At 42.8% G+C, this 12,619-nt stretch overlaps 5 protein-coding genes across 8 annotated transcripts in view; 2 read left to right on the top strand and 3 right to left on the bottom strand.

Moving 5' to 3' along the window:
• Nucleotides 1-12,619, bottom strand: part of LOC113201967 (fatty acid-binding protein, muscle) — a 21,808-nt gene that overhangs the window by 6,575 nt on the left and 2,614 nt on the right. The window lies entirely within an intron of this gene.
• LOC113201995 (unconventional prefoldin RPB5 interactor) lies at nucleotides 2,725-5,119 on the bottom strand. The gene is made up of 8 exons (XM_026416024.2): nucleotides 5,089-5,119; nucleotides 4,899-5,005; nucleotides 4,391-4,640; nucleotides 4,163-4,309; nucleotides 3,937-4,090; nucleotides 3,352-3,838; nucleotides 3,012-3,272; nucleotides 2,725-2,920 (listed from the first exon to the last, which is right to left on the bottom strand). Exons 1-8 carry the CDS (start codon nucleotides 5,102-5,104, stop codon nucleotides 2,804-2,806), a joined length of 1,539 nt encoding a protein of 512 aa, XP_026271809.1. The 5' UTR covers nucleotides 5,105-5,119; the 3' UTR covers nucleotides 2,725-2,803.
• LOC113201998 (uncharacterized) lies at nucleotides 5,111-6,318 on the top strand. 2 transcript variants are annotated; one of them, XM_026416028.2, is made up of 4 exons: nucleotides 5,111-5,267; nucleotides 5,547-5,823; nucleotides 5,915-6,013; nucleotides 6,086-6,318. In XM_026416028.2, exons 2-4 carry the CDS (start codon nucleotides 5,548-5,550, stop codon nucleotides 6,227-6,229), a joined length of 519 nt encoding a protein of 172 aa, XP_026271813.1. In that variant the 5' UTR covers nucleotides 5,111-5,267; nucleotide 5,547; the 3' UTR covers nucleotides 6,230-6,318. The 2 variants fall into 2 exon arrangements, with proteins under 2 accessions (XP_026271813.1, XP_026271814.1); XM_026416029.2 differs by having other exon boundaries at nucleotides 5,205-5,359.
• Nucleotides 6,551-7,589, bottom strand: LOC113201997 (emerin homolog 1-like). The gene is made up of 2 exons (XM_026416027.2): nucleotides 7,152-7,589; nucleotides 6,551-7,070 (listed from the first exon to the last, which is right to left on the bottom strand). Exons 1-2 carry the CDS (start codon nucleotides 7,585-7,587, stop codon nucleotides 6,739-6,741), a joined length of 768 nt encoding a protein of 255 aa, XP_026271812.1. The 5' UTR covers nucleotides 7,588-7,589; the 3' UTR covers nucleotides 6,551-6,738.
• On the top strand, nucleotides 7,988-12,619 carry LOC113201994 (carnitine O-acetyltransferase; the record flags this gene model as incomplete). Of its 3 annotated transcripts, none has more annotated exon segments than XM_026416020.2 (14): nucleotides 7,988-8,146; nucleotides 8,650-8,711; nucleotides 8,811-8,977; nucleotides 9,435-9,570; nucleotides 9,665-9,837; nucleotides 9,957-10,119; nucleotides 10,222-10,405; nucleotides 10,525-10,700; nucleotides 10,797-10,897; nucleotides 10,980-11,099; nucleotides 11,181-11,303; nucleotides 11,390-11,588; nucleotides 11,679-11,816; nucleotides 11,948-12,619. In XM_026416020.2, coding segments are annotated over 14 exon segments (2,064 nt in total). In that variant the 5' UTR covers nucleotides 7,988-8,046.

Raw genomic sequence — 12,619 nt, 5'->3', positions numbered from 1 at the left:
CCCTCCCCCCAACCCCCTTCCCTCCAGGACGGCGAGGTTCATCGCATGTACGTGCGTCGAGTGAGCTAGGATGCTGTGAGAGCAGTGGATCATGCCCAGCTGAATTCCTCTCTCTTCTTTCTCCAGCTTTGCAGTAGCTGGCATTCTCGTAAATTCACTCCCACTGGCGTCTCAGTCGAGGCGGGGATCACTCTTACGCTCTCGGGATGTACGCAGAAACGCCACGTAGCTGGTCCGCCCCTTCTACGTCTGTACTTAGAGATCGTCTAGAAAGTATACACCCGTGTTTCTCAGATTCATTCGGCATCGCACTGTGGCTCGGCGCCTGCGAGACTCAGGGTAGGCCACCCCGCAAAACAGTCGTGCACTGCAGACAGAATGTTGCCTACCTGCCAGGCGCTTTGAGAGCTCGCAAGGGCTGAACTTGGCAGGTTTGCAACGGCGAATGACGGGCGCACTTTCTGAGTGATCCCTTATGCTATGCTGCCCTGTGCGCAAGGGCCGTGCGCGCATGTTTGCCTACCGCCACGGCTCAAAACGTGTGGCCAACCCGACCGCTGTTCGAGCGCATGCGATGCGGTACAGCCTAACTACGATTGTGGTCGGGGTGAATCAGCCACCAGGTACAAGGTAAAGTACGGACTGAGCTTTGGACGAGCACTGTACGGGCACAAAGGTGATTTGTGATTCAGCCTGCTTCTGCAAACGTTCCACCTTCCCTCCTCTTTCCGCCAAGTCGCAGCACTCTTTCGCCTTTTGCCCTCCCTCCTCATCCTTTTTGCAACATTGCGCCCAATCACCTCTGCGGACGGCAAAATAGCCTGACCGTCTCGAGTGGCGAGAAGCGCCGCGCGGTGAGTCGGCCACGCTAATTGACTTTGTGCCGTCGGGTTGGAGGGGAGGCGGAGCGGCCGACCGGCCGGCTCTCGAAATAGATACGGCAGAATAGGGCATAACGTGGCGGGCGGGCCACAAGTGGAGCGCACTCTGGACGCTTCACACGGCTCCGCCACGACGTCCTGGCCCTGCTCAGTCACACGGGCATTCTTATCCTGTTAGCCCGTCCACGCCGCGCAGGGGGGAGAGAGAGGGGACCGGAGGGGGCTGGCCATAATTCCAACGTAACGCTGTGGACGGAGGCGAACAGCGGCGGGTGTCACGGGTCACGTGTGCAGTGCGCGCGCGTCCACCTGCCGCAGGCCCCTGTCGCCCGGCCGGGTGTTGACTTTGGACCACGCTTCGAGTGGTGCATCGGGCATGTGTGCAGTGTCTCGCCCACTAGTCGGACGAGTCGGACGGACGTCCCCCACCCCCAACTCCTCTCGCCGTCGATGAGGGGCCCGCGGGCCGCCGCTGTCCCCACCACTGGACCCGCCCCGGGGGGCCGGAGCAGCCGGTGACAGTCCGGCAGTCCCTCACGATTTACGGCCAACCCCTGACGTCAAGTCACGCCAGTGCCCCCGCCGCTCCGCGCCACGCCACCCCCAGCCCAGCCAGACTACTTGATCAGGGCTAATTGGTTAAGCGGGTGGAAGGGGGCGGAGGGAGGGAGGGACAGCCGATGCGCGACAGCGCGACCAGGAATCAGAGATCTGAGGATGGGGCTCGGCGACCTGCGGCCTGCGGGGCGCGGCGGCGGAGAGCGACCGAGCCGAGCAGGGTGGAGCAGCGCGGGGCAGGGCGGCTGAGAAATTGCAGAGGGCAAATCTTCCACGCCTAGGGGCGGCAGACACACTTTATTGAAGCCGATTGAAGCCATTCACATCACCAGCAGAGGACACGGTCAGAGGCAATACCTCACGTCACCGAGGACGCCGTCGAGCAGAAACTGTCTCGGCCGATCCCTCGCTCGCCTCAGGCGCGCGGTCAGGTCACTTCCCGCGACGGGGAATTCCACTGCGGCCGAAGTGCTTGAGCCGCTCCGAGCGGTGCTGGGTCGCGAACATGGGGCGGAACACGGTGTCCCGGCGGCGTCGCTGGCGTGGGGCTGCTCCTGCTGGGGTCGGGGCGGCGGGGGTGCCGGCGCCGGAGCCGCGGTGGGACCCGCCCCCGTACGCGATGTACAGGTGGTTGTCTGGCGCCGGGGGCAGCACGGGCGCGCCGGGGAGGGCGGGCGGCAGGAGGACCACGACGGTGCGGGGGCTGCGCACCTCCGGGGGGCCACCGCTGGCGTCAACGGGGAGAGGCGTCGTCGGAGTCGGGAAGGACGCGACGGCAGAACAGCCCAGCATCAGCGCCGGGAGCAGCCACGACGGCAACCGCATCTGCGGATCGAACAGAAACAGAAGCAGGAGGCAGGGTGAGACCGCAGCCGCTGCTAGACGCGCACCCGGCTCCCTTCTCTCGACCCTAGCGCCTGGTCTTGTCACAGCATGGAGACATGACTACATGACCACAGTGGCACCCCCACTGAGAAACGACACATCGAAACGACATCGGACAGGCCGACCAATTTCGACGGTATATTGTTTTGGCAGGGCCGTGCTTACCTCGACTTCCCCCGTGCACCCAGCCGAGTGCTCACGGTGCTCACCAAGCGCCCTCGGCGACTGGGCCTATCGCAATGCCCGCGGAGCAGGCAGGTGTGAGGTGCAGTGGCGTTTAGCAGCTCGCTGCGACGAAGTACTGATCCATCTCACACCTAGTGTTTGCTTCTGTCCGTCCGTCCCAAACGAGAGAGGAGAGGGGAGGGAGAGGGATGGTAGAACCAAATTAAAACTGTACTAGTTTCAGTGTAACTTTTAATGGAAAAAAAATAGTTTTAGCAAAAATGGTGATTTTGTAAAACCAGAAAAAATAGAGATTAAGACTTTTTGCCACTTTGCCTTGCTTGTTTGAAGCGGCTAACAGGTCTTTGTGAAGGCTCTTGGGCACTGCGCTGAAGTTGCTTTGTAGTTGATTCCTGTACATCACATAAAACCTGAAAGGAATTTTAAAAAATAACTGATTACAAAATATTAGAGTGGTAAATACAATTTTGTTTTTCAATCTTTGTGGGTCTACGATCATACCGGAGGCAAATGGCTAAGGTCTCGTGCTTGCTGATAATTAACGGTAACATCTTCATCCTCTTCTGAACTAGAAAAAGACTTCAGCCCAAATTCACTACCAAACGACGCAGATGTTTGAATTGGCTTCTCTTGCTTCTTATTTTGAAATTTGTCAGGATATGATGAACTCTTCTTGAGAATTGACTTGGGTGATGGACTCTTTAAATTTGATTTATAAGAATTATATATATCAGCTGGTGTAAGATATAAAGATGATTCATCCTGTAAAAGGCACACATTTGAATTTTTGAGGAAATATGGTTAGAGGTACATGGACTGGCAATTTACTCAATGGTCAAACCTTTTCCATTCTCAATGAAGCTGATTGGCTGAGAGGTTGTTTCGGAGGCTCATTTGAATGTTGGAACCTTACATAAATACGCTCATCAAGTTTCACCTCTTCTAATTTGTCTTTGCACACCACAGGCAATTTTTGAGACTCATCAGCAAAAGATATTCTCCTGCTTTTCTTTCCAGTTTCAAATTTGACGGAAGAATTTTCCCCCCATGCCTCTAGGGGTGATAGTGAGCTGCTGGGTATATCAAGAGATTTTGAACTTTTAGAACAGTGAATGTCAGTATTAGTTTCTTTTCGATTGTGTAGCAAAGTGTTGACGGAGTGTACGTTATCTGATTCCACCTCCACAACTGTGCTACTTTGCTTTGAAAAAATTGGAATTTTCACTGAATCCCCATTGTCACTATCCCCAGTTTCTTCATCCTCTGAACTTTCACCATCATCATCTTCATTATTATTTTCATAGTCAGCTTCATATTCAGCATGTAACCTGAGGAGTAATGTGTTAGATAGATACTAAGTTTGTAACAAATTTAAGAAAGTTAAAAATAAATAAATTAGGAACAACAACTGACAAGATTTTACTACCTTTCAAGTTCATCATTTAGTTCCTCTTCCAATTCTAACTCATCAAGCCTTCTAAATATATCTTCCTCTGTCTTAATTTGTGGATTTTCTCTCTGCTTTTCCCTCAAATCTGCTAATTTACGACGGTATTCAGCTTCTTTTTTTCTGTGTTGTTCTGGAATAAAAATAAAAGTCAAGCAAAGAGCAATAATTCAAGTCCACCTAAGGCTAGTGATGGGTGACGCACTTCTCCATTCTGCCTCTGCCTCTTCATTGTATTCTTCAATAATCTCTTTAGTGTCATCAGGAAAAGCTTCTTCCAGTTTAGGAAGTGTTTGACGATTAGACAGAAGAGTTCTTTCGCCTTCAAGCTTTTTGAGCATTTCTTCAGAATCTAAAGGAAAAGAATACAGTTAAGGAAACCATCAGGAACTAATTTGTTTCATTTTAATACTGTGAAACAACATCAACAAACCTGATATCCTTCGATCACATAAAGCGATTCCTTGTTTAGCAGATTGTTTGACAAAATAACTGCCCCCTATACTCGTTAAAATTTCATTTGTGTGTACAAGCTTAGCTTTCACTAATGCCTTAGTGCCAAAGGGAATCACTACCTCATGGGATAATTGGTCAGGTAGAGTTGACAAGGCAGTTTTAACAGCCTCATGATCCTCCTTCCATCTTGTCCAACGCTGAACTGATTCATAGTTTTTCTGGAATGCCTACAACATCATGAAAAGACATCACACTTACCATACATGGATGGCACAGAAAATGGAAAAAAGAATGCAACTAAAATCTATAAATCAGAACATAATACGATATTTCATTTGAAAATCTTTCCGAGAACAACAAGTACTACATTTGTTTTGAATTATAAATTTGAGGTTACATTCTCATGCTAACGGCCACTGACAGTCAGTGAAGAATATTTCGGGGAGAAAATTGCATGACAACATTGTTTAAAATGTTGCATTTACCTCAATATACGAATTCTGCCACAACGTCTCTTTATCTGGCAATCTTTGAGGAAAATGAGTAGAATGAATCCCAATGGAGGACTGTGGAAGCGACATCTTGAATATGACTGCAAATAATATTTAAAGTGAGGCAACGTAATAAAATGTTGAATAATTAACACAATGCTTTTTCACCCTTTAAATTGAAAACCTTCAAATAGTATCATTGTAAATATATTTTAAACAATCAAAGTATGTAGATGATTGAATCAAGAAACAGCTAAATTTCAGATTTTGAAGAAAATTTGTCTGTTGGTGCTGCCTAACTTGTCAGTGGCTTGGTAGCACTTGGTAGCAGTAGACACAGAGGGGAAGAAAAATAGTCTGAAGGTTCGTACTCCGCTCTCATTTTCTTGACTTTTGTGATTGTAATTTCGTTTAATGACGAAGTTTTAGCACTAGTTTTGAGCTTTACCAAAGAGGTATGTGTGGATGAGCAGCTGACACGGTATCCTATGACATTATTAGTTCTTATGATGCAGTTCGAAGAGATAACCTCTATCTCTGTCAGCTGTTCAGAGATTTCTTAAAGATCGCTTTTCTTATTCACAACGCTCGCTGACCCAGACGCCGTAAGTTTCGTCTTCAATTCCATTCTCTTGTGGTCAGGATGGAGTACGAAGGAAAAGACGGACCCCATCATCACACTGGTGGAGTGAAGCCTTTTGGCATAGAAGGCCGATTCGCCCGTGAACGTGAACGTTTGGCTGGAGGCTTCACTGACGCAGACCGAGCTTGGCGTTCCCAATTCCTGAAGGATCAAGTTCTTCACAACGAGCCCGTCATCCCAGAATGGTACTACAAAGAGCGGTACAACCCAATCAGAAGGTTTTATCGTTGGCCTCTTGATACATTATTCGGTACTAAACATGAGACTTATGAAACGGTATGTTGTTGTTAAATTATACTTGTTCTTTATTTTCTTGTGACTTTAAAGATTGTAATGTTTTGCGTGTTTCTACCTTTGAAATTTGCAGAACTTTCGCAAGTTTGCCCCACGTTATTGGACTGGAAAGTTCCTCATGGGTTTGGCTACAGCGTACATTGGATATTACTGCTTCAAATATCATGCTAATGTAAGTTAGTGTATGATCTTCTCTTTTGTCTCTAATTTTTGTGCTCATGGCTAATCAATTTTTATGCTGTAGGACTGGCAATCACATGGAGGATTCGATTCCATTGGACGGAAAACATTCAGACCCATAGGTAGCGAGTTCTACAATACCAAGGAGACCCTGAAGCCCGCAGATTACTATGACAACCGTCGTGGGTTCAACAAATGCCCCATATAACTTTTTGACCCTTTGTATAGAGGCCTCAACAGGGAGAGGCCACACATAGAAGTATATATGTTAATAAAGTTTCATCTTTGATAATTCAACTTTGTCGCTGTTTGGCCTTTACCCAGTTATTGATATTTTATGGAAGTTTGAGTTATTAACGGTTAAGAAAATGTTATGTTGGATTTAGGCTCGTGATGCCATCAAGAGCAACCCATACATTCAGGTGCACACCATTACTGTTGATGAATTTACTAATTGCGGCATGTTGCATTGAGATTGAGAGATCAATAGTTTTATGATTTCCATCTAGTAGGAGAGAACAGGTGCACATAGTTTTCTAGTAAATTTATTTATTGAATCAATTTACTGAACATGATAGAAATATGAAGTTACATTGATACCCGAGAGGTTTCTCATATAGGAAAATAAATAAGAGTAAAATGCAGCACCACATCATTTACAGGTAGATAAATAGTAAAATAAGATAAAAGAAAATATAGGAATACACAACTTGAAAATTAGTGTCTTTGCTCTACAGCATTACCAGGTTCTTGATTTAAGATAAAGTAAACAATTACTAACATTACAACACCAAACAAAGCAAACTTGATAATATGATCTGTTACTGTTCCAGCAGATTCAGCTTTCCTAAATTGAGCGTTGGCTGCAGGGAAAGGTGTGTTTTGGCGATAAGTTGCTGTACGCTGCACAGGTTCTTCAATGACAGCCCGTGAAAGTGGCTTGCGAGCTCTAATGAGATTCACTGTTGAGTCGTTGAGCGGCTCATATGTGGTTGTTGAGATAGATTCAGCAGATTGGATACCATCAGCTGTATCATAAGCAGGAGGCACTGTAAGTAGAAGTAAGGTTTCACAACAGGCAAACAAAAAGCAGTCCATTGACATATAATTTTGAAATCCATGAGCCTTACCAAAGTTTATCTTGCCGGAAACTTTAGGTGATTTGGGTGGTGACTGTTTGGGTGGCGATTTAGGCGCTGATGGCTTGGGAGATGATTTTGGTGGTGAGTCAACACTGAACTCTGACCGAGTGCCAGTCAAAAGCTGGACCAATTTTCTCTCATAAAGATTCCTTGTTGTTCCAGTTATAGGCCCTACATCCATACCAAGACTTGTCAACTTTTCCCGCAGTTCTTGGTCAGTAATACCCTTAACCTGCTCGAGCATATCAACTTCGTTCGAGCTCATTTTTTCAGTAATGCAACGTGTACACCAGGAATATTGATGATGGAGGTAAAATACAAGGAAATATTTCAATTGACAACTGTTGCAACCAAGCGCGCGGACGGCGGGTGTGGTCCTAAATGAATGTATCCGGGCCGGAGATATAAATTCAAATTCGAACATTGATGTCAGGCCAGAAAACACTCTAACAGTAAAAAAAATAATGACAGGTAAAAGTAAACTCTAAATTTCAGACATGTGACTGCGGCTGGAAAGTGTGACTAGGGTTTAATATTATTAAAGGTTATTTCATCCTTTCATTCATTCGATTCATTCAATTTTGAAAATATGTGGAATGTTGGCATCACTTAATGTTCTTCTCTTGAATGCGCGGGTAGTTCAAAAATTCCAAAGAGATTTTGTTTTCCAGAACTTGTCCAGAATCAGTGACAGAATTTTGAAAGGAGTTATCACAAGGAAAGAAATGGGATAAAGTTCAATCGGGTCCAACATTCTTCTGGTTTTCAATATTGTGTCGGGAAGCTGACCCATTCCACCGACGAGGACGGGACGCGTTGTGATGTCGTTGGTTGTTGGTTGAGGTCAGCATTGTTTTGCTGATAGTTGGCAGAGATAATAATTATGGGAGCATTATCGCGGAGCTGCATTATATGTGGACTTTGTTATTCCAATAACATGTCGAGCAATAATATTGTCTGCGAGTGTCATAGTAAAAAACAGGGTGAGTTGGTTCACCTGTGCACAACCAAAATTCGTCTGCTTTTTGTTTACAACTGGCAGTTGTCATGGAAAATAGAAAATTTTGTCAGTCTCATTCTAATTTTGGGCAGAGTATCTGTTGAACCGGTTTGAAGTCCACATCCTATAGGTGTAGGTATTCTGTAAAAAGTGCCTCGGTGTCCCCCTCTCGTTTTAAGTGGCTTGCAGCGAGAGTGTGAGCAAGGGAACAGCTGTTCCTTGAGCTTTATTTGTTTGACATTCCCTTGCACAAATGGAAGGTTATGGTATGGCAAAATTGAAGTCTGTTTGTTCACCTCAGTACAATTATTTCTATTTTAATTTTGAAAAACTTGCTTCAATAAGGGTTTAAAGTACAACTTGCAAATGTTGACATAACTTCACTCAAACCTTTTCTTTACGAAACCCTTTTAGCATGATGATCAATCAAATATTCACTGAATTGATTATAAATCACATGACCAGCTGACTCATTCTCTCTTGCAGACTACTACTCAAATTCATCAACAAACATGTTGAGGACCACATTGAGTCAAATTCCATCAAGGGTATGTTTAAATAAGATATCGTTTCACGAAATGCATTTTTTCTCTGGAAACTATATTACTGAAGAGGTGAATGTATTTTTCGTGCTTTCCAATTAATAGGTGGGACCACAGATAGATTACATGCTTTCATCGTCTGTCTTGGCCAGAAGATGGCCCAGAAGCCTGTCCGTTTCATGGCATTCAACAGCAGCAGAACAGAAGCAAGAAGTGAAATTACCGCCACTCCCTGTACCACCTCTCCAAAGCACTTTGCAGAAACTGTTAAAGTATGTGCAATCTTTGAATCTTAGTAGTCCTTGATGAAAATTTGATTGATTTGAAGGTGACCCTCTGATAAAACCTGAAACCCATCACCCATCCTTTCAGATTTTGCTACTTTTAATGCAGCCCGAGTTTTGCGACATGTACTTTAGAAGTTTAGTAACGCAATGAAAACATTTTCACTAATATGAACATGTTTGAGTGACCATATACAGGTCTACTCTTAAATGATGGGTACTGATGGGACCTCATAGAGGCACCCAAATGCCCACAAAATTTGTGAAAATGAATTTATTGCGCTACTAAACTTCTAATATACATTTAGCAAACTCGTTATGCATCAAAAACAGCGAAATCTGAAATGATGGGTGATGGGTTCCAGGTTTCATTGGAGGACCACAGTCACACTTGATGTAAGCTTGAATAATGATGTTCCTAAACAAAACATCTTGATTTTATCAGGACTGCAAAACCTCACCTGTCTTCAAGTGAACTTTGTGACACAATTAAAGCAATTGAAGACTTTGGGAAAAAAGGTGGTATTGGTGAAGAATTGCAGGCCAGATTGGAAAATAGAGCCAACACCAAAAGAAACTGGGTCTGTATACGCTATCAATTAAATTTTTAAAAATTTGTACTTCGAATGATATTTTTAAAAATCTGTATGCTAATGGACGTAATAAAATTTTCAGCTTGAAGATTGGTGGCTGGCCTGCTCTTATCTGGGATACCGAAGCCCAGTTGTGGTTCATTCAAGCCCTGGTCTTGTATTTCCTCTACAAAAATTTAATGATGTAAATGACCGCTTATTGTATGCTGCTCGTACTATTGTGGGTGCCTTGAACTATAAATTAATGATTGACAAGTTAGTTGAATTTTTGTGTAGTTGAATATGTGTATTATGTTCTCAAATTGCATTTTGTGTGTTCTGTAATCTCTTGTTCACATAGTAGTTTTTCATGTGTTAATCCTATTTAATTTCAGTGGCAAGATTCCTCAGGATAAACAAGGCAACAATCCCTTGGATATGATCCAGTATTCAAGAATATTTGGAGTGAACCGTGCTCCGGATATGCCATTGGATCGTTTGCGTTTTGCTGATCCCAACTGTCCACCCAAACATATCACCGTTGTTCATAACAATCAGGTTTGATCTAAGTAATTGCTTTGATCTTATTGGCTAAACATCATCAACCATCACAGATTAATACTTTTTTCATCTCCTTTTCCTCCTGTTACCCCTCCCCAGTTTTTTAAGGTCCCAGTGTTTAATGAGAGGGGTCAAGTTCTTGATGAAACACAACTTCTGTTCATGTTGAAGAATGTTATTGATAATTCCAAAACGCCTGGCCCACCTGTTGGTATTTTAACAAGTGCTCCGCGAGATGATTGGAGCAAAGCATATAAAGAACTGTCTTGCATAAATAATGGAGGTAATTTTATACATCATAGTGTTTTGTCCTTTCTTATTACGCATCTTAGCAGTGTCTATGATCAACATTATTTATAATCTCTTTTAAAACTAGCATTTATGCTATTCCTTTTATTTTAGTGAATAAGAAGTCAATTGAAGAAATTGAATCATCCTTGTTTGTACTTGCTTTGGATCAAAAGAATCCTGAAATGCCTGTCTCAATGGATAAGAGAACAGTGGCTGCTCTTCAGATGTTGCATGGCTTGGGAAGCTTCTGTAATAGTGGAAACAGGTGGTTTGACAAGACCATCCAGGTAACCCTTGTCTTCTTGTCACTTTTCTTTAAATCTTAAATGTTGTTTGATGTATTAAATTTTGATGTGGGAATAAACAATTCTCCTTTTTTTCAGTTCATCGTGGGAACTCATGGAGAAGTAGGTTTATGCTATGAGCACAGCCCTGCAGAGGGTCAGCCAGTAGCAGTTATGATGGACTTCATTCTTAAGCACATGTAAGTGTAACAAACATATTCCAATATCTAATTTTAACCGAACACAACCAGTTGTATTGGTAAACTTTTCATTGCCTCACAGATCATCGTGCAAAAATGAATTTGTAAAAGAAGTTACCTGCCCGAGACCTGAACCACTGCCCTTTGTTTTAAATAACACCCTGGAATGTGCTATTAAAGATGCTTCAAGGCAGATTGACAGGTATTCATGTTCTACTACACAGAGTGAATGTTTTTTTCAACTCGATTAAGAGCGAATTGTTACACAAATTTTGGGGGGTAGTTTAATTGCAGATGTTGACATGAAAGCTTATTCATTCAAAGGCTATGGTAAGGATTTCCCAAAGCAAAACAAAATGAGCCCTGATAGCTTCATTCAAATGGCTATGCAATTGGCATTTTATAGGTGTGTTGATATTCATTCTAAATGCATATCTCAATTTTGTGTTTATTTTCATTTTTTCATTTATCTTTTTTGTTTTTAATGGAAAGAATTCATGGGGTACCTGCTGCAACTTATGAGACTGCTAGCACTCGCATGTTTTTGGGTGGTAGAACAGAAACAATTCGCTCATGTTCTGAAGAATCCACCCTCTTCTGTAAAACAATGCTTGACAATTGTGCAAGCATAGATGATAAGTTTAAATCTCTGAAGACTGCTGTAAATGCCCACAGAGCATACACTATGGAAGTAAGACTTTTTGCTTCCATTACCCCCATCATATAGCTTTCTTATTTACTTATTAATGAGTTTTCTTCTAAAACTATAACTTTTTACCAGGCATCTAAAGGTCTAGGTGTTGACCGCCATCTTTTTGGTTTGAAGCTGATTGCTCAAGAAGCCAACATGGATTTACCTGCACTCTACTCTGACCCAGGCTACACCCGCAGTGCACGCATGCGGATATCATCCAGTCAAGTAAGTTAATTAAATTGCATTCATAATAGCTATAGTTATATAATAACTATAGTTATATAATAACTATAGTTATATAATAACTATAGTCTATATATAGACTCAAATTTATCATTTTCTTCTCTTTACTCAAGGTGGCTGCTTCTGTTGAGGCAGTTATGTGCTATGGACCCTTAGTTCCTGATGGTTATGCTTGCTGTTACAATCCTTTACCTCAACAAATGATGTTTGCAATTTGTGCTATGAATCAGTGTCCAGAAACTAGTGCAGAAACTTATGCCAATGCACTTGAATCATCCCTACTGGACATGCAAAAAGTTGTGTCATCCTGCAGCAACTTGCAATCAAAACTATAGTTGCATATTTTGCTAAAGCCTTGCTCTGCAAGCTCCTTAAATACCCTGGTATGAAATTTGATTTTGGTGGGGTTTAAAGTATTTGTGTACTTATATTTTAATTTTTATAGTGTGTGTGCCATGAAGTGCTGCCTTGTATTCTGTTATTGCAGTATTCTCTAATAATCTCATTTCATACTGTGGTCAAAGAAATGAGTTTGTTTTAGCCATAAGTCATTCCTAAATTTATTTTCATAGAACTTGGTTTATTTTACTATCTTCACAAAATTTGATGTATTTACTGTAGGTTGTGTACAATCCTCTTGCCCTCATATAGTTTTGTATTTAACTCTATTTTTCTATGTTTCCTTTTATGGTTGTTCTTTTTCTTTACTGTATTTTGAGACTGCATTCAGAATTTCAATAATTTTTCATCTCTAACAATTGAGAGGATTTAGACTGTTACTAATA

This window comes from Frankliniella occidentalis, unplaced genomic scaffold (genome assembly GCF_000697945.3).
Source record: "Frankliniella occidentalis isolate FOCC.00 unplaced genomic scaffold, Focc_3.1 Scaffold226, whole genome shotgun sequence".
NCBI classification, from domain to species: Eukaryota; Metazoa; Arthropoda; class Insecta; order Thysanoptera; family Thripidae; genus Frankliniella; species Frankliniella occidentalis.
The sequence above is the reverse complement of the archived record's forward strand: the minus strand, read 5'-3'. Positions and strand labels throughout refer to the sequence as shown.